At 63.4% G+C, this 22,618-nt stretch overlaps 1 protein-coding gene across 2 annotated transcripts in view; it reads right to left on the bottom strand.

The window, feature by feature from the left end:
- Nucleotides 1–22,618, bottom strand: part of INPP5A (inositol polyphosphate-5-phosphatase A) — a 158,438-nt gene that overhangs the window by 1,502 nt on the left and 134,318 nt on the right. For both annotated transcript variants that reach the window (XM_006207445.3, XM_072972158.1), the window contains 6 exons: nt 16,145–16,240; nt 15,982–16,056; nt 8,831–8,904; nt 3,357–3,468; nt 850–918; nt 43–130 (listed from right to left, as the gene is read on the bottom strand). In XM_006207445.3, coding sequence (XP_006207507.1) covers nt 50–130; nt 850–918; nt 3,357–3,468; nt 8,831–8,904; nt 15,982–16,056; nt 16,145–16,240 — 507 coding nt within the window. In that variant the 3' untranslated portion in view covers nt 43–49. The remainder of the gene's footprint in view (nt 1–42; nt 131–849; nt 919–3,356; nt 3,469–8,830; nt 8,905–15,981; nt 16,057–16,144; nt 16,241–22,618) is intronic.

The following is a 22,618-nucleotide window of genomic DNA, read 5'->3' as shown; positions in this document are numbered from 1 at the left end:
AAACTCAGGAAAGGTGAACACGAGGGAAGGAGGAATATTTACCACCACGTCACTGCACGACACAGCACTTGTGCACACGTGCGTGAGGTTTACCTGCCCCGGGCGCGATGCGGAAGGCCAGGAACACGGGCTGCAGGGGCAGAAGAGAAGTCGTCAGAACCCCGGACCCCACGCTCCCGGCTGGGTACCCATTCTGGACCCCGCCCGTGTGGAGCTGCCCGGACTGGGCAGCCAGAGGCTCGAGGCAGAGGGCCTTCGTGGTCTGTAGAGAGGGCATTATTCCCAGAGGGAAAACTAATGTAAAAGCTCATTTAAGAACTGCTGATTCCGGCCAAATAGCCCCGGAAAGACAGAGCTTCTCCTGGGATGGGGCAGTGTGGGCGGGGCCCAGAGGTCTTGAAGATGGGGGACCAGTGCATCGCCTTTGCCTGCCAGTGACCCAGGACCTGTCCCCATGGGGCCCCTCGGGGGCCAGGCACGGTCACACGGAGAACTTAGTACTGGAACAATCACTGCCTCCCGAAGCGCTGGGCTGGTAGCACGCACGCCTCCCGCTCGCCCCATGGTGGCAGCTGCCCCACCTCAGAGGCCATTAAAATACTTCCAATGCACACCTGGGAAACGGACTCCGGAAACCACCAGCATTTTTTACAAATAGTAAAACTGCACCGTGTTCTCTTGTGACTAGTCTTGTCTGCCTTACTGTCTGCTTGTCTACCCAACTCCTTCTGGCATTTTATTAAAATCAAATAAAAACAGACCAATTTCACCTCCTCTGTGAGGCCAGGCTAAGGAGGCGGCAGGACAAGCCGCCACCGCCCACCCTGGGCCCCAGCGAGGTGATGTCACCTTGTGGTCTCCCATGCAGACGCTGGGCCCGATGTGGTCGTAGGTGACAACCTTCTCCTCGCTCTCCGACTGAGAAAAGCAAGCACAGGAAGAGGTGTGAGAGGTGGGAATGGGGAGCAGTCGCCCGCCGCCCACTCTGCCCATTTCTGAGGCCCCTCGGAGGGGCGGCTGGCGGCGGCCCGAGGTCCCGGCGGTCCGGGCGGCATCTCTGCACCCTGGCTCTTGCAGGCGAGGCGGCTCTGGCCTCAGGAAGGCGGTGACCTCAGGGGCTATGCTGAGCTCCAGGCTCCCCTCCGGCCCTTCGGCGCCCCGGACGCGGTGGAGGCCCGGGCCGGTGCTCCCCGCAGTCGGTGCCGCTGTGAGCACATGTGCCGCTGAGCCCCCGGCACCACAGACGCTCGTCCGGTTCCCACTTTCCCTGCTGACGTTCGCTTCTGACATCAGCTTCTGTTCACCCAGCGCCCCCTGTTCATGCAAGAGCAGACGCCCCTGAACTCCACACCACTGCACCCCGTGGTCCGTGTGCCCGTCGGCCTCCCACCTCCACCAGCCTGCAGACCCTTAACTCCGGACGACGCAGAGGGTGTGTGTTCCCAGCAGTCGGACGGCTCCGACTGGGCCGGGGTTTTACATCTGCAGCTGAAGCATCTGCGACTACAACGTTAAAACCGAATTATCCGTAATGCAGTCGGAAGCTGAAGGTCAGATTTCCTCTCCAGCATGGTCGTCTGCCAGAACATACAGACAGCACCCTCCGCAAGTCCCCGCAGTCGCAGCGCCGCCTCCGCAGAGTCGGGTGCATCCATCCAACGAGCGAGGCAATTTGCAAAGGCAGCATAAGATTGTGGGTTTCCAACCGTATGATCTCGAGACAGATAAACAAATGACCGCGGCGCCGCACGCCTCGCTGCGCACTCGTCACTGCGGCTGCCGCCTCCGGTGTCCGGGGCTGGGAAGCGGAACTAACACAAGGCCGAGCTGCCCGAGCGTGGCATGATGGATGACGCCACGGAGACTGCTAGCCACGCAGCCACCGGGCCGGGAACGCCCGCTTGCCGGGACTCCCCACCAGGAAGGCACTGGGCCTTCCCCAGACGGGCCAGCAGCCGAGCTCTGTCCCCACAGCGTCTGCAGCAGCCAGTCTCAGGCCCCCAGACTGAGATGACATAAAACAGTCTAAAATGCCACCTTCCGCTAGACTGTCTGCAGCCTGGGGCGGAGGCTCGTGCAGCCCCCACGCGCAGTCCTGGGCACCCCCGCTGTCTTAGTGGGTTTACTGCAAGACACCTCTCTCTCTGGAAGATGACTCTGGTCTCTTCTCTGCGTCCCGAGGCCCCTGGAGGCACCCACACCGGCCACAGGCCTCATGTGCCCCATGTGCTCAGAGCCGCTGTCCATTCTCTCATCCCTCGCCCTCACCTCAGGGCACCAGGGGCAGGCCCAAGTCTGGGCTGTGTGCTCAGGGCCCTGCCCCACGCAGCTCCTTCAGGAGGGCCGCCTGTGGAAGCAGCCCCAGCGGCCGTCCTCCCTGATGGGCCCTGAGGTGCAGGTCCTGCCCACAGGCCGGGGGTCTGCCTAGGCTGCCCAGGCCAGCCCCCCAGGCCCCACCAGAGCAAGCTTGCTGCAGACCCCACATGGCTGCAGGCTCCCTGCCCCAACGCCCAGGGAGCTGTGGCTCCAGGCGGTGTTGAGGGCCAGCCCTCCTGCAAAAGTTAGCAGGCCTCCCAGTGGGGGCCGCAGGGGCCGCTGAGCGGGGGACGGGGTGCACACCTAGGCAGCCGGTGGGCATTCTGCCCTCCCGACTATGTCCTGGGTGAGGCCCAGGGGCCCAGACGGGGCTCCTCGGAGCAGCTGCGGGGGCCATGGAGGGTGGCAACTGGCCTCAAATATGCTGGGTTGAGGTGGGCAGGGGGCGGTCTGGGGCCATGGGGGCCTCCTGCCACCCTAACTGGCTGCCCCCGTCCCTCAGAGGCCAGACTGCTGCCCTGGTGAGTCAATGCACGTCACTGTAACATTTTTGCACTGATGGGGTGGACAAGACCAATGCAGATATTGACTTCTGCCAGCACTCCTTTCGTGCTGAGATGTGGGCACTGAAACACCCTGGGAAACCTGGCCCAGCACACGGTGCTGCCCCCGGACCGTGGGCCGTTCGTCTTTAACTTCTCGGGTCCGAGTGCGACTCTGGCTCTGACTCACAGCTTGGGAGACGCAGAGACGTCAGCAACAAGCTCTTGCGAAGACGAGGGCTCACTGGCCCCGAGGACGTGGCAGATCAGGGGGCTCCTGGTGCACGGCTGGCCGCTCATGCCCATTTTGAGCTGGGAAGGTGCTGGAGGCCTGGCTCGCCCACGGCCCCGCAGGCCGGGGGCCGCCCTGACGTACCGGTCGGTGGGTCGGCAGCCACAGGACGAGGCAGGGCTCATGCTGGGGTCGGCAGGAACTTGAATCCCCCAGCCCACCCCCAGCCCTGCGGCTCTGACCCCCCACCCCCACCTCACACTCACCCTCAGAATCAGCTCCTTGGCGGACGGGGACATGAGGACGCGGTCGCACCAGGCGGGGCACCGGGTGTTCATGTACTGCTTGCCCTGGCTGGAGTCCTCGCTGTACGGGTAGCTGGGGAGACGGGGCAGGAAGGCGCCGGTCAGCGCAGTGGCTGCAGCCCCTCCTCCACCCCCGAGGGGAGGGCCGAGCGGACTCTCCCCCACGCACCCCAGGAAGGCCAGCAGTGTCCAGGGAAAAGGGAAAGAACGGGCGGGCGGACAGCAGCTCCTAGGACAGTCAGAGGGCGGTCCCGGCCCAGCACTTCGGATTAACCATTTCCTTCAAGGATGGAGTCTTCTACTAACCTTGGGTTTATTTTTGGAAGTGGCCTGAAGCACAAAGAAAACCAGCCGAGCACTCGGGACAGCTGGGCGCAAACAGACGGCACACCCCGGTCCCACCCAGGCACCCCCGCTGCAGAGGGTCTTGGGTCATCACTGTGGCGGAGCGTGTGCCTGTCCCTGATGCGCTGCCCTGGCCACACAGGCTCCCGCTTCCCGCCCACTGACGGGGCTTGGCCACCAGGGGAGGCCTGGGGCCCCCTCGGGGATGGAGCCAGCAGAGCCGACTGACCCACTGACCTACTGGCCGGGCAGCATGGGAGAGCAGGTGGCCGCCCCATTCGTCCACAGAGTCTGGCCGCTGTCTGGCTGAGGCCCCTCGAGCTCCTTGGCCAGGGGGTGGCTCCCTCCTGTCTCCAGAACTCCCCGGAGCTCCTGCCTCCGGGCTCTGCACTGCCCAGTAGGCCCTGCCTGGTCCATTTAAAACTGCCACCCCCACCCCCACCCCCACCCCCGCAGTGGGCGTTTTGATTGGGACTGCCCTGAACCAACAGTAGGGGAACGTAACTTGGAGTGGACTGGCTTTGGGGAGACCCCCAGCCGTGCTGAGCATGCACCCTGAGTAGGAGTCCGGCACATCTCGTGTGGCCTTCAGTACGGCCTAAAATCATTCCTTGTCTAACACATTTGGGGTCAATTCTGAAATGCCACATGGTGTTTGCTGTGCATGGCTCCTTACTGTCTATTAAATTTTCTTGTTGCCGCTGGTGGAGGAAATGAGACTGGCTTTCTGGGCTGCTCCATCCTGGGCCCTGGCTGGCGAGGCCTTGGCGCCCTCCTCCCTCTCTGCGTGGCCAGGCCTTGAGAGCTCGGTCAGGGTCCGGAGAACCTAAGTTAATGGTTCTCAGCCTCCTCCATCTCCAGTCGGACACAAATGCTTTCACTGGAAACCACGACGTACCACCCCAGCCCCCAGAGGAATTTACTTAATTCAAGACCGGGATCAGTGTTAGTGTGTGGTCCCGGGTGAGAAACAGCACACGAAAGGCAGGTGTGTAAGAGCTGCTCCTCGCACACCCTGGGCCCATGATCACAGAGCGCTGGGCCCTGTTCAGCCCGGCCATGCCAGGAGCTGGCGGGGCGTCGCAGGGATGGTGGGGAGTGACAGGGAACAGCCCGGGAGGCCTGGGGCCGATCTCCCACTGGGCCTTCAAGCCCAGCGCCCACCAGGGGTTCCCCGGGTCCCAGGAGGCCCTGGCCCCTCCCTGCTCGGGCAGATCCCCCTGCTGCGGGCGCATCCACATCTGATTCAACAGGACTGAGAAGCTGGCCCCTGAGGGGCCCTGGCTGGAGCGGGCAGGGCTGTTGGGGGCAGCACCCTCCCCCTCATAGACAAGCGACCCTCCCCGCAGCCACACCCAGGAAGGGGCGCAGCACCTCCCAGAACCAGGGAGCAGGCAGGGCAGTGCTGGTGCCGGTGGGTCCCGGGAGGCCAGCGTGGGCTCCGGGGCAGGGAGGGAGGGCTGGGCGGCCTCACATGCGTCCTCCCCACGGTGAGGCCCTGCCCCGGCCGCTGTGAGGATGGCCGGAGTGCTGCCTGCCTGGGACCTGACCGCTGAGCCCTAGCGTGGGTGATGATTAATGCAGTGCTGTGCACGCAGACTTATCTGAAAGCAAACCCTGTGCAGGGTGGGGACACGGGACATGGCAGCCCAGCCCAAGCTCCACACGGTGGGGACTGACGGCCGTAATTAATGGCGCGGTGATAAAGTTAACAATCGTCCGCCTGTCCTCCCTGCCCCACAAGCTCCTTCCCTCAGGGTGTGGGCAAGCGGCCCCTTTGCCGTGGCCAGGCGGCTGGCCTCGGTCTGAGCGGACGGGCAGGCAGGTGGTGTCACCGGGGGCCCCGAGGCCAACAGCAGGGCCAGGAGGGCACAAAGGCCCACTGTCTGCAGGGCCAGCCGCCATGGGCGGGAGATGCCAGGCTCAAGAGGTGGACGGCGCGGGGCCCCTGAACCAGGCCCGATCACGTCTGGTTCTGTACCAAAGTGGGAGTGGAGAAGCAGGGGTGCTGCCTGAGGCCCCCAGGGAGGGTGGGGACAGAGGCCCCGCCTCGGATTCTTGCCTGGTAAAATTCAGTGTCCCCAGGTCACAGCACTGCTGTGGGGAGGGCCGACTCAGTGGCTTCAGAGCGCCCGGAGCGGCAGGTCCCCGTGTGCATGTGTGAGTTCCGGAGGCCAACAAGCAGCAGCCGCTCAAATACTGGGCTGCCAAACGCTGGCAGTTACTGAGATTCCCAGAAGACGGAGGGAGGAGGGGCACAGCTGTGCCGGGACTGGCAGCGGCGCTCAGCTGCCGAGTGGAGATGAGGAGCAGGCGTCCTAGGAGGGTCCCGCAGTCAGAGGCGCAGGGCCGACCCTCCTCCAGGCACGGGGCACGTGGGGTGACCGGCCGGCGCCCCAGGGGACCCATGCTGTGCCCCTGCCCTTCAGCACTTGCCCCACGTGTCCGTGTGGGCCATGTCCAGCCAGGGCTCGGGGACCAGCTGGACAAAGGGCCGCCTGGGCTCCCTCCCCGAGCACCAGGCGTGGCATGCAGCAGGGAGCCCGGTCTTCTTGTTCGAACGTCACCATTTTGTATTCGTTACAGGCAGGAACCCACAGGCGGTCCAGCTTTAAGTTCTGGCCACAGGAAAGTCTGAGAAGAGCCTCTGAGGGTTCATATGAAAATGAATGGCCCACTTTAGGAGGACAGCCCCCCCGGCTCGGGATGCGCTTATCCCTGTGTTCTGTGGGGCTTCGTCTTTTTCAAAGACCGCCACTTGGCCCTTCCCTGTGGCTCACCTCCCCGTAGAAACACCCCGTCCCACCGTGGGGTGCGCACCTGCCTCTGGGACGGTGGGGGCTTCCCTGGATAAGCCGGACACACCAAACGGTGGGTGCAGCCGGGACTGGACACCTTCCCACCTTCTCGCTGACCTCGTTCTGTACCAGGCACAGGTACCAGGCAGAGCCCAGCCCCCGTCACGTCCAGCAGCCCTATGCCCTCCACCACGGCCTGGGAGGTCAAGGGTCGTGACCCCGGCCTGCTTGCGCACACTCCTGTTCAGATTTGCCTCCAGACTCGCGTGATGCAGTGCTGGCCGCGGAATTCAGCGCAAATATCCGTTCCGCTATCAACAGCATTTAGATTCCTTCCTGTTTGGGGCTGGCTCTTGGCTGTGACGTGAGGACCTCTGGGGTCCCTGAGGCCCTCTCAGGGGTCTGGAAGGTAAACTCCATGTTCACAATCACAGGTAGACTGGCCTGTTGTCACAGTGTCGGCGCTGCCCCGGCAGGAACCTGGCCGCGGCCCCAAGGTGCAGGCAAAGCTGTATGTGACTCCTTGACTCTCGAGTCTGGGACACCCAGTGTCTCGGAGTCGGTGGGACGAGATGGGAGCTGTGGGGCGCATTCTGCTGCGTTCGGGAATCGTCCGGTTCCAGGGAAGGGAGGCTTCACATGGGCTGTTCTGGGCAGTGGGAGGGAGCACTGTGGAGCAGCCGCCCAGAAGGGAGCGGGCACCGTCCCAGGGGGACTTGGGTCCAGGGCCATGGAGATGCCACCACGGCCACATTAGCGAAAAAGGCAGCTAAACCACCCCGTCTTCCCACTTTGATGTCCTTATTTTAAAACCAATGACAATTTCGCTCAGAATTGAATTGTAAGTTAGAAAATTCCCAGCTGGCTAGGATGCAGAGGGCAGAGGCGTCAGTGGTCACCTTTGAGCTGTTCACGCTGGGCCACCCTGGGGCTCCTGCCGTCAGCCCGAAGCTGGGCTTGGAGTGGGAGCTGTGAGCGGACCCTGGGCCGGAGGCCGGAGGGTGGTCAGCGCCGCTTGTCTCTCTGAGGGCCCTGGGCACCGGGGGTGGCAGCTGACAACGCATCACCCCGTCAACCAGGAACAACCAGTCCCATGGTCAGCTCTGGGTCAGCTCAACGCCGGCTGGTTACAGAGAGGAGCCAGGTGGGCACAGCTCGTGCCAGGCCAGCCTTGTGGTCTCTGTCCACCAAGATTAGTCTAAGCACAAACTTGAAGTCTTTTTGTCACCAGTTCCTGGTAACACCACATGGCGTTAAAGGCCTTCATGTGGCCTGGCGGGATTGGCGGGTATCACCCCGGATGCAGGGGTGGGGCCTGCAGGGTCTCTGTGGTGGGGCAGCCCCTGGGCCCACTGGCCTGGCCTGGCTGCGCACTCTGCCTCCGACCCCCCCACCCGGTCACTTGGGTAGTTGTCTGGGGTGAACGTGCTACACGTGACCGCAGGCAGCTGCGAAGAACAAGAACTGAAGGGTCTGCAGAGGTCTGAAACGTCAGCACCTCGTCCAGCAAAGCGGCGCACAGCACTAGGTCGCAGTCCATCAGGAGCCAGGTTCCATCACTCCGCGGAGAACAGTAACAGACAGCTCTGTGGGAAAGGACCCCCAGCCGCTGGTCAGGAGCCCCGTCCGCTGATGGACCATCTCCAGGGACTATCCCGAGTGTACGACTGGCCACGGCCTGGACGCCCCAGGCTCTGCACTGAGCCCCACATCCCCTGCCACGGGGCGGCCGGAGAGCTGGCCACCACCAGGACAGGGGCCAGGACCGCTCGGCCAGCCTGCAGTGTATTTGCTGTGTGGATGACGAGGGGAAAAGTCCAGGAGGCCCTGAAAGCCGGGCGTGACGGGGTGTCCAAGTCCTTCCAGGCGGCAGGCCGGAGGGGGCCGAAGGTAGGCTGAGTCCCACGGGCCCCGCACCTGCCTAGCATCCTGGGCCCTCTCCTTACCTCATGCCCCTCTGTGGCCCGGGCCTGTCTGGGGCAGCACCTCTGGGGCTGGTCAGAAAGGAACGTGTTGTTTTTGCTGCAGGTCTGAACTCTGTAAACGTCAGAGTCAGACACAGCAAAAGCTGAGGTACCCGAGAAAGCCAAAAACAGACAGACAGAGCCAAAACCCACCCCACCACGGTCCCAGAGTTCCAGAACTCAGAGCAGGCAAACTGGAGGCCACGGTGGAACCAGGGGCAGAGCCCTGCGCTCTGTGGCAGGCCTCCAGGCTGTGGAGGCAGCGGGCGGTGCACAGATGCGGGAACAGGAGGGCGGGCAACTGCTGGCCCGTGAGGGCGCTCCTCACCTGGGGGGGAACGAGATGTCCAGTTCACACAGCCTGTCCTTGAAGACAGACAGCTCTTTGTCGAATTCCAAGAGCTAAAGGAAAAAAACAGAAAATAAAGTTACTCTGCTTCGCTGTCCTGGGGGCATGAGAGGCCCTGGGGGAGGGGTCTGTCTGCAGTGGGGACCCCCGTCACTCCTGGGAAACCCGTGGCTCCCGCCTCCACCTGCCCTGCATGTCACCCAGGCGGTGTGGCCAGAAAGCTCCGTGGGCGCCCTGCAGGCCCCTCTGGACCAGCTCCCTCCTGGACTCCACACTGCACATGCTGACCGGCCACGCAGGGCCACCTTGCTCTGCGGAAACCACATGGTGCAGCCACGCGGGCTTGGGCATCACCTCTGCAGTGCCTGCACGCTAAGGTAGTGCCAGCTAAGCGTAAGACTGTCGGCCTCACAGAGGAAGACGGGAAGCGGACCCCTGTTTGCACACAGGAGACTCCAGCAGAGACCTTGGGCGGGAAATTGACGGAGCCACTCGGCCCCCGAGGGACTCCTCAGAGCCACACCCCGTGGGCCTTGGGCCCCCAAGAGAAAAGGGCACCACGGGCGGCATCTGGCCGCCATCGTTGTCACACCCTGGGGACACGTCCACCCATCACGGCCCACAGCTGTGTTTGGGTCCCTGGAAGCCCCACTGCGCCCTCCCCTCCTGGCTGCTGCCCTGTCCGTCGCTCCCGGAGCGCGTGGTTAGGCGCCGTGCACAGTTATTACCCCGAACGGGCCGCTGTGGAACACCAGCCGTGGCCACCGTGGGCTGAGTGGCTTTCCTCGGGGAGCACAGAGGGCGGCAGGGCTGCATCTCCGCCAGCAGGTTCATGGTGTTTATGGCTCTGGGGGCAGTGAACCCCAGCTCCTTTGGCACAAACCGGGCTGTTTCAGAACAGTTGCCTAACCTCAACCCCACACAGGTCCCTGCAGAATCTGGACACCCAGTATCAGGCTCACAGAGAGCCGCAGACCCACCTGGCCCGGCTCAGGTGCCGGACCCCACAGGGGCCCCCTGTGAGCCCCCAGCAGCCACTAACGAGGGCGAGTGGCAACCCCACCCTACTCAGCACCACCCGACAGCCCTGCTGGGGGCCCGGGGTGCAGCTGGGGAGGCAGGACCGGGTGGGGAGTCGAGAAGAAATGCACTCCAGGCCAGACAGGTTCTGGAAGGCTCCAAGTCAGCTCCCCAGGGGCTGGGGATGGGGAGGAGTCTGGGGAGGAGCTGCCTCTTCAAGGTGAAGTGTGCTTGTGGGGCCGGGGCCAGGCCGCTCTTATGTGCGTCTGCGTGGACGTGTGTGCCTGGGGCTGCCCTCACATCGCACACGCACCCGCGGTTCATCATTCCGGGGCGTGAATCCTCAGCCTCCCCAGAGGGGACAGGAGGACGGCCCTGACGCAGAGGGGCCGGCCTGCGGAGGGGTGTGGCCCCGGGGTGCGGCTGTGGTTCTGAGCGGCGGTAGGGTCAGAGGGGCTGCCCCTGAAGGACGGTGAAAGCACCTCCCCCGCTAATCGGCCATTTAACCAAATGCTGGCGGCAGCTGCCCTTTCCGCGACGACCCGGTCCAGCGTCTGGGGAAGCGTGGGCGGTGAGCAGCCGTGCTTCCCCACCGAGAGCTCCCACATCTTCTAAGTTTTTCCAAACCCCAGCCTCTTAGAGAAGAAAGGAAACGTTCTGGAAACAGTGAGTCCACGCGGCCCGTCCCTTCCCCCTGGTGACAGGCGCACGTGTGCCCACAGAGCGCACACAGCACGTTCTCACTCCTGCTTCTCTCACCCCCCGGGGCCCCTATCGGCCCCGTCACCCCGGCCTCCTTGCTCCTCCGGCGACCCCTCCAGCATCTCTGGCTCTGTGGTCCGGGGCCCTTCCTGTTGGTGGCCCATCGCTGTCCTCAGGCTGCCCTCAGTCTTGTCTTTGTGTTTGGGGCTCGGGGCCCATCGAGCTCCTGGGGACCACGACGCCCCCCCCATGCCCGCGCTGTGCGGGTCACTCCCAGCTGCTGCCCAGCTGTGCCTGTGCGGCCCCCAGGTCGTCCACGGAGGCTTCCACTTCAGGGGCTGCTGCCCGGCTGGGTCTGTGCGGCCCCCAGGCCGTCCACGGAGGTGTCCACTTCAGAGGCTGCTGCCCGGCTGGGTCTGTGCGGCCCCCAGGCCGTCCACGGAGGCGTCCACTTCAGGGGCTGCTGCCTGGCTGGGTCTGTGCGGCCCCCAGGCCGTCCACGGAGGCGTCCACTTCAGGGGCTGCTGCCTGGCTGGGTCTGTGCGGCCCCCAGGCCGTCCACGGAGGCTTCCACTTCAGGGGCTGCTGCCCGGCTGTGTCTGTGAGGCCCTCAGGCCGTCCACAGAGGCGTCCACTTCAGAGGCTGCTGCCCGGCTGGGTCTGTGCGGCCCTCAGGCCGTCCACGGAGGCGTCCACGTCAGGGCTGCGCTTCCGGGAGCTCTGTGCATTTTCTAGTCTGCCTGCTTTTTTCAGGTGTGGCATTTATGTATGTTTCTGATTCTTTCATGTTTTTAATAATTTAAAATATTCTCATCTTACAGTTTTGTCAAGTATTCAGTTACCTGACGTCCCCAGGTGCTTGCTGCTCGGAGCACCCCCTACACTTCTCGCACCTGGACTGCAAGCCTGTCTTCAGGGACCTTCACTCGCAGAGTCTTCACGGGGCAGGGGACATGGGCCTGCCCTGCAGGAGATGGCCGCTGGAGTCGGGAACAGCAGACCAGGACCCGGGCTCTTACCACGCACTTAGAACGTAGCCCCAGCAGCTCCAAGGTGTGGGGACAGACGCTTACTTCTCCTCCTCACACTTTGAAGGGAAGTCCCAGAGCCACCCGGGACCCTGGACGTCTCCCAGGCCCCAGCCTGCAAAGCGCGGTGTGGACAGCAGGCCCGGCCCCGGCCAGCAGGTCCAGCCCCACTCACCAGGCTCCAGCCTCTCATCAGATGTTGCTCAGGTGTCGCTCCCCACCCCCTCGCCCTGGACAGCTCCCCTCCCCCGGACAGACCCCCAGCAGGAAGCGGACAGGATGGGGCCTGCCTCCTGTGTCCCCCTACCCCAGGGACACCCCAGCAGGTCTCCCCTCATCCTGGAGAGGTGCCGCTTCCGTGTTTGCTGGCACCTGCATCTCCTCTGTCCCTGCAGCCCGCTGCCCTGGGGGCTGGGCTCACCCAGACCAGGGCCTGGCTCGAGGCGGCAGCAATGAGAATCCCCAGGGCCCCACACAAGTGCGAGAACCACCTCAAAGTCCCTCAGGAGATGAGGACGGCACAGCGCCCCGGTGCTCTCTCTGACAGTGGCTGCTTCTCCCCACATCTGCACTGAGACATCGCCACCCACTACCTCCTGCAAAACCGGCCCCCTGGCCAGGTTGTGGGGGCGCTGTGGGTGGACCAGATCCTCACTCCCCTCAAACGCTGTGAGAGGACGCTGGACACTGGACCGAGGGCTCCACTCACACATGCACACATACAGGCCCATGTGTGTGTTTTGTTTTTCGATTTCTAACTGAGCCAAAGAGTCATGGACCAGAGTAACTGAGCATGTCACCACCTTCACTTCTGCACCGAGTATCTGGCCAGCAAACAGCTGGCGGCTGTGGCTGCTGGTCCCCACGACCCCCTTGGGACACGCCCGGGGACTGCAGGGCGAGGGGGCGGCACGCCTGCCCCCGTGCTGGCAGGGGTGCCGGGTCTCATGTGCCCGAGTCCGAGTGCGAGCGCACTGGGGGCACCCTTCCTTCCCCACCCACTGAACACGCCCGATTTAGTTCAGCCTCGAAGAGACCTGCAAAGTGGTCAGCACCTGCCCAGAGGTCCACGGGGCCCTCGTCCAGACCACTGCTGGGAGGGGCTTGTGGGAACTTTCTAGTTAAAAGCAAACCACATACACACACACACACACACCTCGCAGCAAGGAGGCAGGGGAGCCAGACACCTGCGGAGGACGGAGCAGAGAGGCTCCGGGCCGGAGACGGGCTCACCGCTCCCTGTGGGCTGCTTGAGGCCCCCGCTACCACTTGTCCGGGGTTGAACTCAAGATGACAGCAAATAAACACCTGGTTTGGAATGAGTTGGAATCTTCCAGCTGCTACAACAGTTTACAGAGCCAGTTTGGGGAGGACTCAGCCCTGTAGGTGTCCGGCTGTCCTGTTCCCGTCCCAGGCCCACACCAGGCCCTAGCCACACCGACCCCCACATTCTCCGGGCGGCACCGCCCTCAGAGCACCCCAGGGTTTGATAACCTGCCTGTCGTGTAAGTGGAGACCGGAAACGGGGACCCACCTTCGTTCTGATTCAACAGGTGACAGGAGGCCTCTCCGAGCGCCAGGTTCTGAGCTGGATGCTCCACCAAAGGCCACAACACCACCGGACCGACCTGGCTTTCAGGACCGTCCAGCCCGGGCAGGCAGAGGTGAGCCCATGGCCACACAAACTGCGCTGCAGCCTGGACTCCTAAGCCCTGATCCGGCCCTAGGCCCTGAGCCGAGCTGCCCTGCTGTCCAGCCGGCCCTGACAGGCAGTGGGACCCGCCCCCGTGGGAGCGCCCAGGGCTCCACGCCTCGCGGCCACGGAAACAATGCAGCTGTGGCCGCGGCTGCGGCACAGAACGCCGGCCTGAGAAGTTTCTGATTAGAAATTACATTGCATTTCTGTTGAAATGGTAATCTGTATCTCTTTGAGATTTTTCACAAATACGATAACCAATCTCACATGTATCTTAAACATTCTTCTTGATTACAAAGTGAAAACCAGCGCAGGGCGTGTATGGACAATGATAAAGCGGCCTGATCGTGTGTATCTGTCAGCAGCTGTCCCGGCCGCACAAATTCCTCTGTTACTGCAGAGCCACCGCGCTGATAAAGGAAAAGAGGCTGGAAAATCAATGCGCCTGAGCTGGAGCAGTTGCTAAACACACAGAAAACATCTCTATCCAACAGGCCGAGTGCTGTGAAAATTCCCGAGCCCTGCCCTGGGACAGCCGCGGAAAATTTAATCTCTCCAAATCCTCGCCAGGGCACTCCATCCTGCAGCCCTGACAGCCACACTTATAATTAATTATACAATTTCGATGGGAATATCGACTAAACAAAGCTATAAATCATAGAAAAAGTCAATAGTCATGGACACACTCAATCATGTCCCGGCCAATGATTACTACTCTTAAAACACAATAATTATTTTCAGAGCCAGCTCGAATTAAATTTCTGTCAGCCGGGAACAAGACCGGCGGTTGATCAAGGAAGCGATGGATTTGGGGCCGTGGCCGGTGCAGCACATCCATCCTGCGACGGGCAGTTTGCTCCCGGCCTCAGGGGCTCCTCGGGCCGCCTATCCCTCCCCGCCCCCCCCGCCCGGGGCGGCGACCCGCCTCCTGTCTGTGACCCACGCGGGGACGCACGCGCTGAGCAGCAGGACAGGCGCGGCACTGCTGGCCTAGCCCCGTCACGACAGGGGACTCCTGACACCGGTGGGGGTCCGCGGGCCTCTCCAAAAACCCACGCCAAACCTCCTCTCTGCGCACCTCCACTGCGCCTCTTCATCTTAGGGTCAGACTCAAAACCTCCTCCAAATATTCAGGCTAATTTTTCTCCACCTCAAAAAGAGACCCAACTTCATACAGAAAAGCTTCTTCTAATGGGGGCGACGCGCTCTCTGCCTCAGCAGGACGCACCCCCGCCTCCGCCGCACACCCTGCCGCAGACCCACGCTTCTCCCTTCCCACCAGGCCCCCGGCTCCTCCCGAGACATTCTGGCCCGGCTGCCCCGCACCACACTCCCCATGTCCACTCTTCTCCCGGGAGCCTTCGCTTTCCACTTGCCCAGGTGGCCACTCTGCCCCCGGCTTTGAGGGGCTGTCTTTGTGCTGGGAGCCCTCAAGGCCCACCCCCGCCTGGCCTTCTCCAAGCTCAGATGGCCACACAGCTGCCCAGGGAGGGGACAGCTCCCCAAGTCTCCTCCACTCGGGCACAGTGGGCACCCGCATCCCCACACCTGCCCCATGTGCTCCAGGCCCTGCTGATGTCACTGGGACGCTTCCCTCTTCAGGGCAGGCAGCAGCTGGACACGGCCCCCACCCCACGGAGCCTCCTGCTCAGCAGAACTGAGGCTGAGCCATCAGCATCTTGAGTGTGGGTGCTGCGGGAACACAGGAGGAGCCCACCTCACCGGGACCCAAGGCTGTCAAAGAGCAGAGAGACAATCTGGCCGAGGGGATGAGTGAGTGTCCGCAGGGCAGCAGGTGGGTGGAAGGGGCAGGAGGCTCAGGGCGTCCGCTGGGACAGCAGCGAGCCGGGTGCACTGAGAGGAGGGTGGGGTGGGGCAGGAGGGGAGGGGAGCTCGGAGCCCCCGTGGGAGAGGAGTCAGGGGCCCAGGCTTTACCCGATGAGGTGGGAAGTGGCTGAGGGCCAGAAGCCATGACAAGCCCCGGGCTGGCTGGGCTCCAGGCTGGGGTGGACAGAGGGGCAGGGGTGCAGGAAGGCAGTGAGGGGCTCCTTCAGCAGGTGAGGGCCCGGGGGAGGGAGAGATGGACTTGGGGGTGTGGAGAGAGTCCAGGCTCAGAGGCTGCTGGACATGAGGGAGCAAGGGGCTGGGGGTGACCCGGGGGAGGAAAGGAGCGGGATGGGGGTGGCTCTGTGCAGTGCAGCGGACTCAGGGGCACAGGGCTGGGCAGAGCCTGTGCGGCCTGCTACCTAGGACTGGCCGTGTGCCCTCCTTGGAACCTCCCACTCCCTGGGCACAGCCTGGAGCACCGCGCGTGGCCACAAGTGAGACGGAAATTCAAGACCCAGCAGGTGACCGGGCCACCCAGGGTTGCCAGGGCACAAGAGCTGAGCTGAGGCGGAAGGGGACCAGGGGCTGACCTGTGAGGGGTGTGTCCAGTGGGGATGCATCAGAGACAGTGTGACAGCTGTGATGTGCACCCCAGGGCAGGGAGGCCGCTGGCCGTGGCCCCGGCCAGCGAACAGGCCACACCCAGGAACAGGCTGGCAGAGAAGTGATGGGAGGGTGAGGGTCCAGACCCGCCTCCGGGCTGGGACAGCACCAGGACCTCAGTCCTGGGCCGGCAGAGGTAGCAGGAGGCAGAGTCAGGCCCCCCGGCCGCACGGGGCACCGGACGGCGCACTCACCGCGGTGCCGTTGTTGTCCCGGAACACCTCCTGGTTCACGTAGTCGAAGAGCTTCTTCTCCAGCTGGAGTGTCACCTGCCGGGCGAGGTAATCTGTATCTCTTTGAGACTTTTCACAGACACCCCACCCCGGTGCGGCCCTAACCACCGCCGTGGGCGCTCACCTTCCGGTCATTGTCTGACTCGCGGAATATCAGCTTCACGACCTCATTGGTGTCAGCGGCCCGGACTGTCTGCATCGTGGCCTTCGTGCAGAGGGTCTGGGAAGGACAAGGAAGGAACTCAGTCTGACTAAGACCTTAGGGGTCTCCGCCCGGCAGCCCACAGCCGTGTCACTGTGAAGCAAATGTTCCCACCCATCTCCCCGACCCCGCCCTTTCCAGGCAGACCCCTACTGCTCCACCTGGGTCTCAGGACTTCAAGGGACATCAAGGGATGTCAAGGGACACCGAGGGAGAAGGAGGCTCTGGGAGCACAAATCCGCCCGCACAGAAGTGGGAGCGTGACCAGCAGCGCTGCTGGCCCCCCTGCCCACCAGGCGACCCGGGAAGGTCTGCGAGGGCTTTGCCGAGAACAGGCTGGTGACTCCTCCGCAGCCCAGGGGGGAGGGACGGTGATGTTTCAGGCTGCCGGACGGGACCCGAGGGCAAGTTGAGGGGAACAGAGGCCACGCGCTGGGGGTTGCGGGAGGGCAGCGGGCCGAGGGCCGGGCCACAGAGCACAGAGGGAGGGGCCGCAGGACGGGCCGGCTGGGCACCACAGGGCTGCGCTGAGGCCACGCCGAGCCACGGAGAGAGAGTAGAGCCCCACCTAGGCCGAGAGACCCCCTCGTTCACGAGACGCGCTGCGAGGATGTGGGGGAGCGGCCCACACGCTTCTGGTCCCGAGAGGGTAGGCCCGGGGCAGAAAGTGGAGCCTGGGCTGCCGGCCCGGCCGGGCGGGACCAGCGGTCACAACTGGATCCGGTTTGGGTGCAAGTCACACATCATGAGAGCTGTGTTCCCAGAAAGGCTTAGAGAATTTTATAAAAGCAAAAGACCAGGGCAACGGAGCTGATTTTGACTTTTGAAAAAAGTTTCCTCTGCTGAGCCCTCATGAGGCCACACTTCATGGGGAGCCTGGAGACTCAGGGCCCCGCGTCAGCGGGCAGCGGGACCAGGGCCCCTCCCGGCCGCGTGGCCCAGCGCGGGCAGGGGGCCGCGGTCCCCAACACGCACTGCAGCAGGCATTGACATTCAGAGCACAGACAGCTAATCAGGTCAAGACCCTCAAAGTGGCTTTTGGACTCATGTGTCACAAATCAGTCTGGCCGCCTTCAAGTGGCGCGGATTAGAACAAGCAGGGGACAATCCAGCCCAGAGCGGCCACCCTGCCCAGCCCTCGGCCAGAAGCTGCCGCCATCCAGATGCTAATGCGCTTAAGTGGCTTAAGCGCTGGTGAATGCGGAGGGCTTGGCAGGCAGACGGCCTGTAGCCTCCCCAGGACCCGATTCAGGAAATTCTGTCTCTCCCAAAGGCGTCTGCTGGAAACTTCTTAAAAAATTGCTTTATCTCGACACTTCAGGCGCGCTCCCAAAGGATACACATCTGACCAGCCCGGCCCCACAGAGGGGCCTCCGCGTGCCTCGGGCTCTCCGGGCCCTTTCTCCCACACCCGCCAGGAGCCACCTCATTTACCGGGTTTTAAAGACTCCCAGGCCAGGCATTCAGGCCTCTCCCCTGGCCTTTCAATCTGCAGCCGTGACCACTCATGCAGAAAGCCCCAGGCCAGGCTTTTCTGGCTCACCCACTTACAGAGGCATTTTCTCTTTTGAAAGGAGAAAAAAAATTCCCAAACTGCTGTTTTTAAAGACCCATATAGGATTACTTCATTATTAGCAGCCACGTGAAGGTCGCAGGGCAAGGCGGCCCAGCACGGTCTCCACTGGTACCTGGGGCGCCTGGTGTTTTGCTTGGAACTTAAGGGAGCGGCTGCTGCCGTGGGAGGACACCTGCTGCGCGGGTACCAAGGCTGCCGGACGGGCGCCCACAGGCCCTGGGCGCCAGCGTCAGCCCAGAAGGGCGGTTTGACAGCTGCTCCACTTGTACAAAACCACTGGTGGTCGGGGCACCTGTACAGCTGGCCCTGCCTCTCTGGGAGCTGCCAGCCCTGCTGTGCCCCGACTGCACCAGGTTCAAAATCTTAGTGGAGGCAGAGCCCCTGGGGTCCCACCAGGAACCCGCTGTGTGCAGCCCTCCAGAACCCTCTGCACCCTGCCAGACAGAGGAGCCCTGCATCCGGCCCTCGGGGGAGGAGCAGACCACCCAGCCCTGACCCCTGCGGACACAGCCCCATGGCCCGAGGTGAAACCAGCCCCTGGCCAGCCAGGCCGGGAAGGTCCCGAGCCTGCATCTCCTGGGTCTGCAAGCGCTGAGCAACGCCTGACTGGGCGGAGGCGTGGGTGTCAGAGCTGGGACAAGACGCTTCTTTTCAAAAGTACGTTCGCAAGTTTCGTGTAGTAAGTTCTGATCTGCAGTGGTAAAAGGCCCCTCAGAAGTTTCCTTGCGACGTTTGTGTCTAAACAGCGGTAAGGGCTGTGGTGCTGCTGCCTGGCCATCCGCTTGAAGAGGCCACAGGTGTTAAAAAAGAGCAACTGGTTCGCATTTGCCGATGGCCCACAGGCTTCAGACCCAGCTGTGGTTCTGATTTCAGACACTTGTCTCCGTCTGCACCCAGCATGCTGGGCTCAGAGGAAAGGGTCCCCAGGAGCCCCAGCTGACCCCAAATTTCCAAAGGACCAAGCATAGGCTGGGGCCAGGCGAGAACTGCTGCGTCTGGCGTCCAGGGCGTCCCCTGTGTGCCGGGCGGCAGTGTCTGCATGCCGGGAGCCAGGGTGTCGGGGGTAACTGGTGAGACGATGGTGACCATAAGGGACCTTCTTGGAGGAGGAGCAGGCCCGCGGGGGTCCAGGGGGAGGGCCCAGCCGGGCAAAGGTGAGTGGCAGTGTGGGAGGTGGGGAGAGGGCCTGAGGGGAGCCGGGGCGGTGGGGGCACCTGCTCAGGCGGGAGGGAAGGGAATGGCAGGTGGGCCATGGGGTGTGGCAAGAGCTGGGGGGAGGCATCTGTCCTGGGCAGCCAGGACAGAATGGGGGCGTCCATCGGTACAGGCCCACCCAGGGGGCCCAGGGGCAGAGAGAATCAGAACACACGTCCACGTTGCCTCTTCTCCACCCGAGAACACAGAGGAAGCGATGTACGTACTAGACACCCATCAGGAATGAACACAAACAGCTGGCTCCTGTCCGCAGAGCCCCGTGTGGGCTGGGCACCCCGTTTGGTCTCCCCACCTGGAGTCAGGAGTGCCCACGGGTGAGCGTGCAGCTCCGACGCAGTCCGCGGGCCCACGGCGGAGTCAGATCCCACAGAGGGAGTCGGTGCGAGGGGGTGAGCCCAGGACGCTAGGGCCCCGGGGCTGCGGGAGGGGCAGTCAGGAGCGTCGGGGGCCACCTGCTGGGATGCACACTTTCTGGGCAGCAGGGACACCTCCACCTCCCAGCCATCCTGGCGGTGGCTGGTGTTTCTGGCGCAGACTGGGTGTGGGAGAAGCCATCGACATCCTTCCCGTAACCGCAGCCCGGGCCTGGCACGTTCTCAGCGACGGGCCGCACGTCTCGGCCTTCTGGAAGCTCCTGCTCCAGAGGGACAGGTGGGCGCGGCCAGGTGACCCGAGTCCAAGGTGCTGGGAGAGGCTGCCCCTCCCCGAGCCTCCTGGTCTCGGCCCCTCAGGCTCCAGCTCCCCCTACCCGGATCTGTGCCCTGGGGAGGGGCCTTGGGAGGGGCGAGCAGGCCATCGTCTGGGGCCCAGTCACTCATCAGGGCTGCACAAAGTGTGGGGCGAGGCTTCGTCCTGAGCTCGGTCTGCGAAGGGAAACAGCCGGCCAGATATCTGCAGGCTGTTTCAAGGCACAGGGAGGGCCCCCGCTCGCTCCCACTGGGCCTCTCAGAGCCTTCTGCGCTTCCTTCCCTCCAGGTGGAGCAAGGATGTCTGAACAAAATCAAAACGAACCACAGAGCCAGTCTGGCCCCCAGGTTTAGATGCTCTGCAGGCAGGCATTGGGGGAACTTCCAGCATTTTCTTAGCCAGGAGAATGGGCTCTCTGTTTTTTTTCGCCCTGAGACCTCTTGTAGGGCAGGACACGGGGGCCCCCATTTCTGCCTGGACACCCCCGGAGAAGTGCGCATCACGAACGAGCCCACAGCAACCGGGCCGAGTGGGGCCGAGGGCGTCCAGCCCTACCGAGGTCTGGCGTTCTCCTGGCCCGTGCTCACCTGCCCGTGACGAGGCCGCTGCCCGTGAAGGGCGTAGGTGGCCAGCCAGCACATATACGGGGTCCTCTGTCTACTGCTCTGACCACTCAGCTTGTGGGTTAAGACTTTAGGGGCGGGGTTAACTCTTTAAAGTCAAATCAAAAGAAAACCAAGTGCAGCCGCTTCCCGGGCTGTGAAGCCGCCAGTCTCCGGCGGGCGTCCGTCCTCTACTTGGACACCCTGGGCCAGCCGTGAGCACAGCCAGCAGCCCCTGCGGGCAAGGTCGGCCTCCCCGCCACCGCCGTGAGGCGCGCTGCACACTGTGTCCCGCCGGACTCGGCGGCCTCTGCGCGCTGGGCTTCTTCCCCGAGTGGGGCCGAGGGCAGGACTCCCTCTGCCCCCCACAGGGCCAGTGCTCCAGAAGCAGCGCTGAGCCGGGCAGCCGGGGGTGCCCTCACCTCGCCTGGCGTCCCACGGCCACACCAGGGCTCCAGGCGGCCACAACTGGGCGGTGGGGCCACTGCCGGTGGCGGGAGCTGGTCCCGCTCCAGCTGTTCTCACACCGAGAAGAATCAGCCCGTCTGCAAGAAAGCACTTCCCACCCTCGGGCGCAGGGGCCCCCGCTGGGGCTGAGGTCGGCGGGTGGGTGGGCTCCAGGGGCACCCCGCCCTCCGCGCTCGCGCTTTCACCCCGACAGCTTCCCTTGGGAGAACATGCGGGCCTCTGATAGCGTGAAATCGGAAACAAAGCCGGGGCACAAAGGCGCGACTGGCCGTGGCCACTGGGCTCTCTCAGCCACAAGCACGCTCGGAGGACGGACTCCAGAGAAGCTGAAAGGAAAGGCCTGGAAAAGAAGTAACGTCTTCACGGGCCTCAAGACGGGCGGGGCGCACGTGCCTGTGAGGAGAGCCCAGGCGGGGCCACGGGGCCCTTCTGTGGCGCGGGGCCCTCGGGTGCGTCCTGGAGTCTCACGCAGGTGACGTGTGTGTGGCTCCACCGTCGGGAGGCCCCGCTGGCCCTCTGCAGGCAGCGCTCACATCTCAGGACCCCCACATGTGATATCTGTGCCTCCGTCCCAAGATCCAACCAAGAAACAGTGACAACTGAGGGACCGCAAAGCCCGGCCTGGGGGCCGCAGGGAGGAGAGGTGGCAGCTGCTCCTCTCCGTGTTCCAGTCGGAGCAGTGAGGCCAGAAACACCTCAGGGCTCGGTCGGGGCTCATCCACCCCCTTTTGCTCGCACCAGAGCGGGCTGGGCGGCGAGGACTCGCCTGTGCCGCCGGGGGTCGCAGCCTCTGCATGCCTGGCCCGCCTGGGTGGCCCTCAGCCCTGCCGCTCCACGGGACTTGGCTTTGGGTGCAGCTGCCGGGAACCAGGAGGGGTAACCAAGTGGCCGCCCCACTGACTGCGTCTACCCATCTGATGGCAGCAGGGTGCCCTCACCTCCCGGGAGCAGGGCTGGAGACCCAGTGCACGCAGGGCCAGCGGCATGCTCAGTGTCACATCCTCTGCACAGGGGGGTCGTGCTCTGGGGACAGAAGCCGTCCCTGGGGTCACTGCAGCTCCTAGGTGAAAGCAAGTCGTCCTCCAGCCAGCCCCTCCTTCCTCTTGGTGCGCCCGCTTCCCTCCCTCTCACGGACACTCTGGGGTCTCTGCGCCGTGTGTCCAGCAGGAGCTCGGCGTGGAGCGCCACCTGGCTGGGCTCTTGGGGTCTCCCACCCGGAAATCACTTCTGGGTCACAGACGCCTGGTCCTCAGCAGCGAGGGCCGCGAGGCCCACTGGGCAGACCCCGCGGAAAGCTCTTTGCCAAAAACCTAGCCCACCAAAGGGTGTCAGGAGGAAGTCACCGCTGTCCCGTGATTCTGGTCATCCTGTTGTTTTTTTGTTAAATTCTAGCCACAAAACATTTAAAAGTTAAAAATCATACAAATAACAGTTCCACCAACATTGTCATGCGGCACAGATTGCAGAGAGGAGCAGGGAAGAAACCCTGAGGCACGGTTCGGAGACGGACACCCGAGTTCTTTACACAGGTTTTCTTCAAAACAAGTTAATGGAAAACTGTTACTTTTTACATTTAGATTTTTCAAGTGACTCTAGAACACAGAACCCACCCGGAGGATAAACCTGACCTTCTGAGCTACAGACAGTCTTGCAGGAACGCTGAATGTCAGCACAGGTCACTGCCCTGCTGAGTCGGACCCCACAAAACCCTTCGCCCTGGAAGGAGAACCAAGTCTCCACGCCCCACCGCCTGACCCGCCTCGCGGAGTCTCAGAACGCTGCGGGGCCCCGTCCGGATCGGCACGCGCGCACCACAGGGTTAGCGCCGGGTGTGCACAGGGAATTAGA

This window comes from Vicugna pacos, chromosome 11, assembly GCF_048564905.1.
Source record: "Vicugna pacos chromosome 11, VicPac4, whole genome shotgun sequence".
Lineage (NCBI taxonomy): Eukaryota > Metazoa > Chordata > Mammalia > Artiodactyla > Camelidae > Vicugna > Vicugna pacos.
The sequence above is the reverse complement of the archived record's forward strand: the minus strand, read 5'-3'. Positions and strand labels throughout refer to the sequence as shown.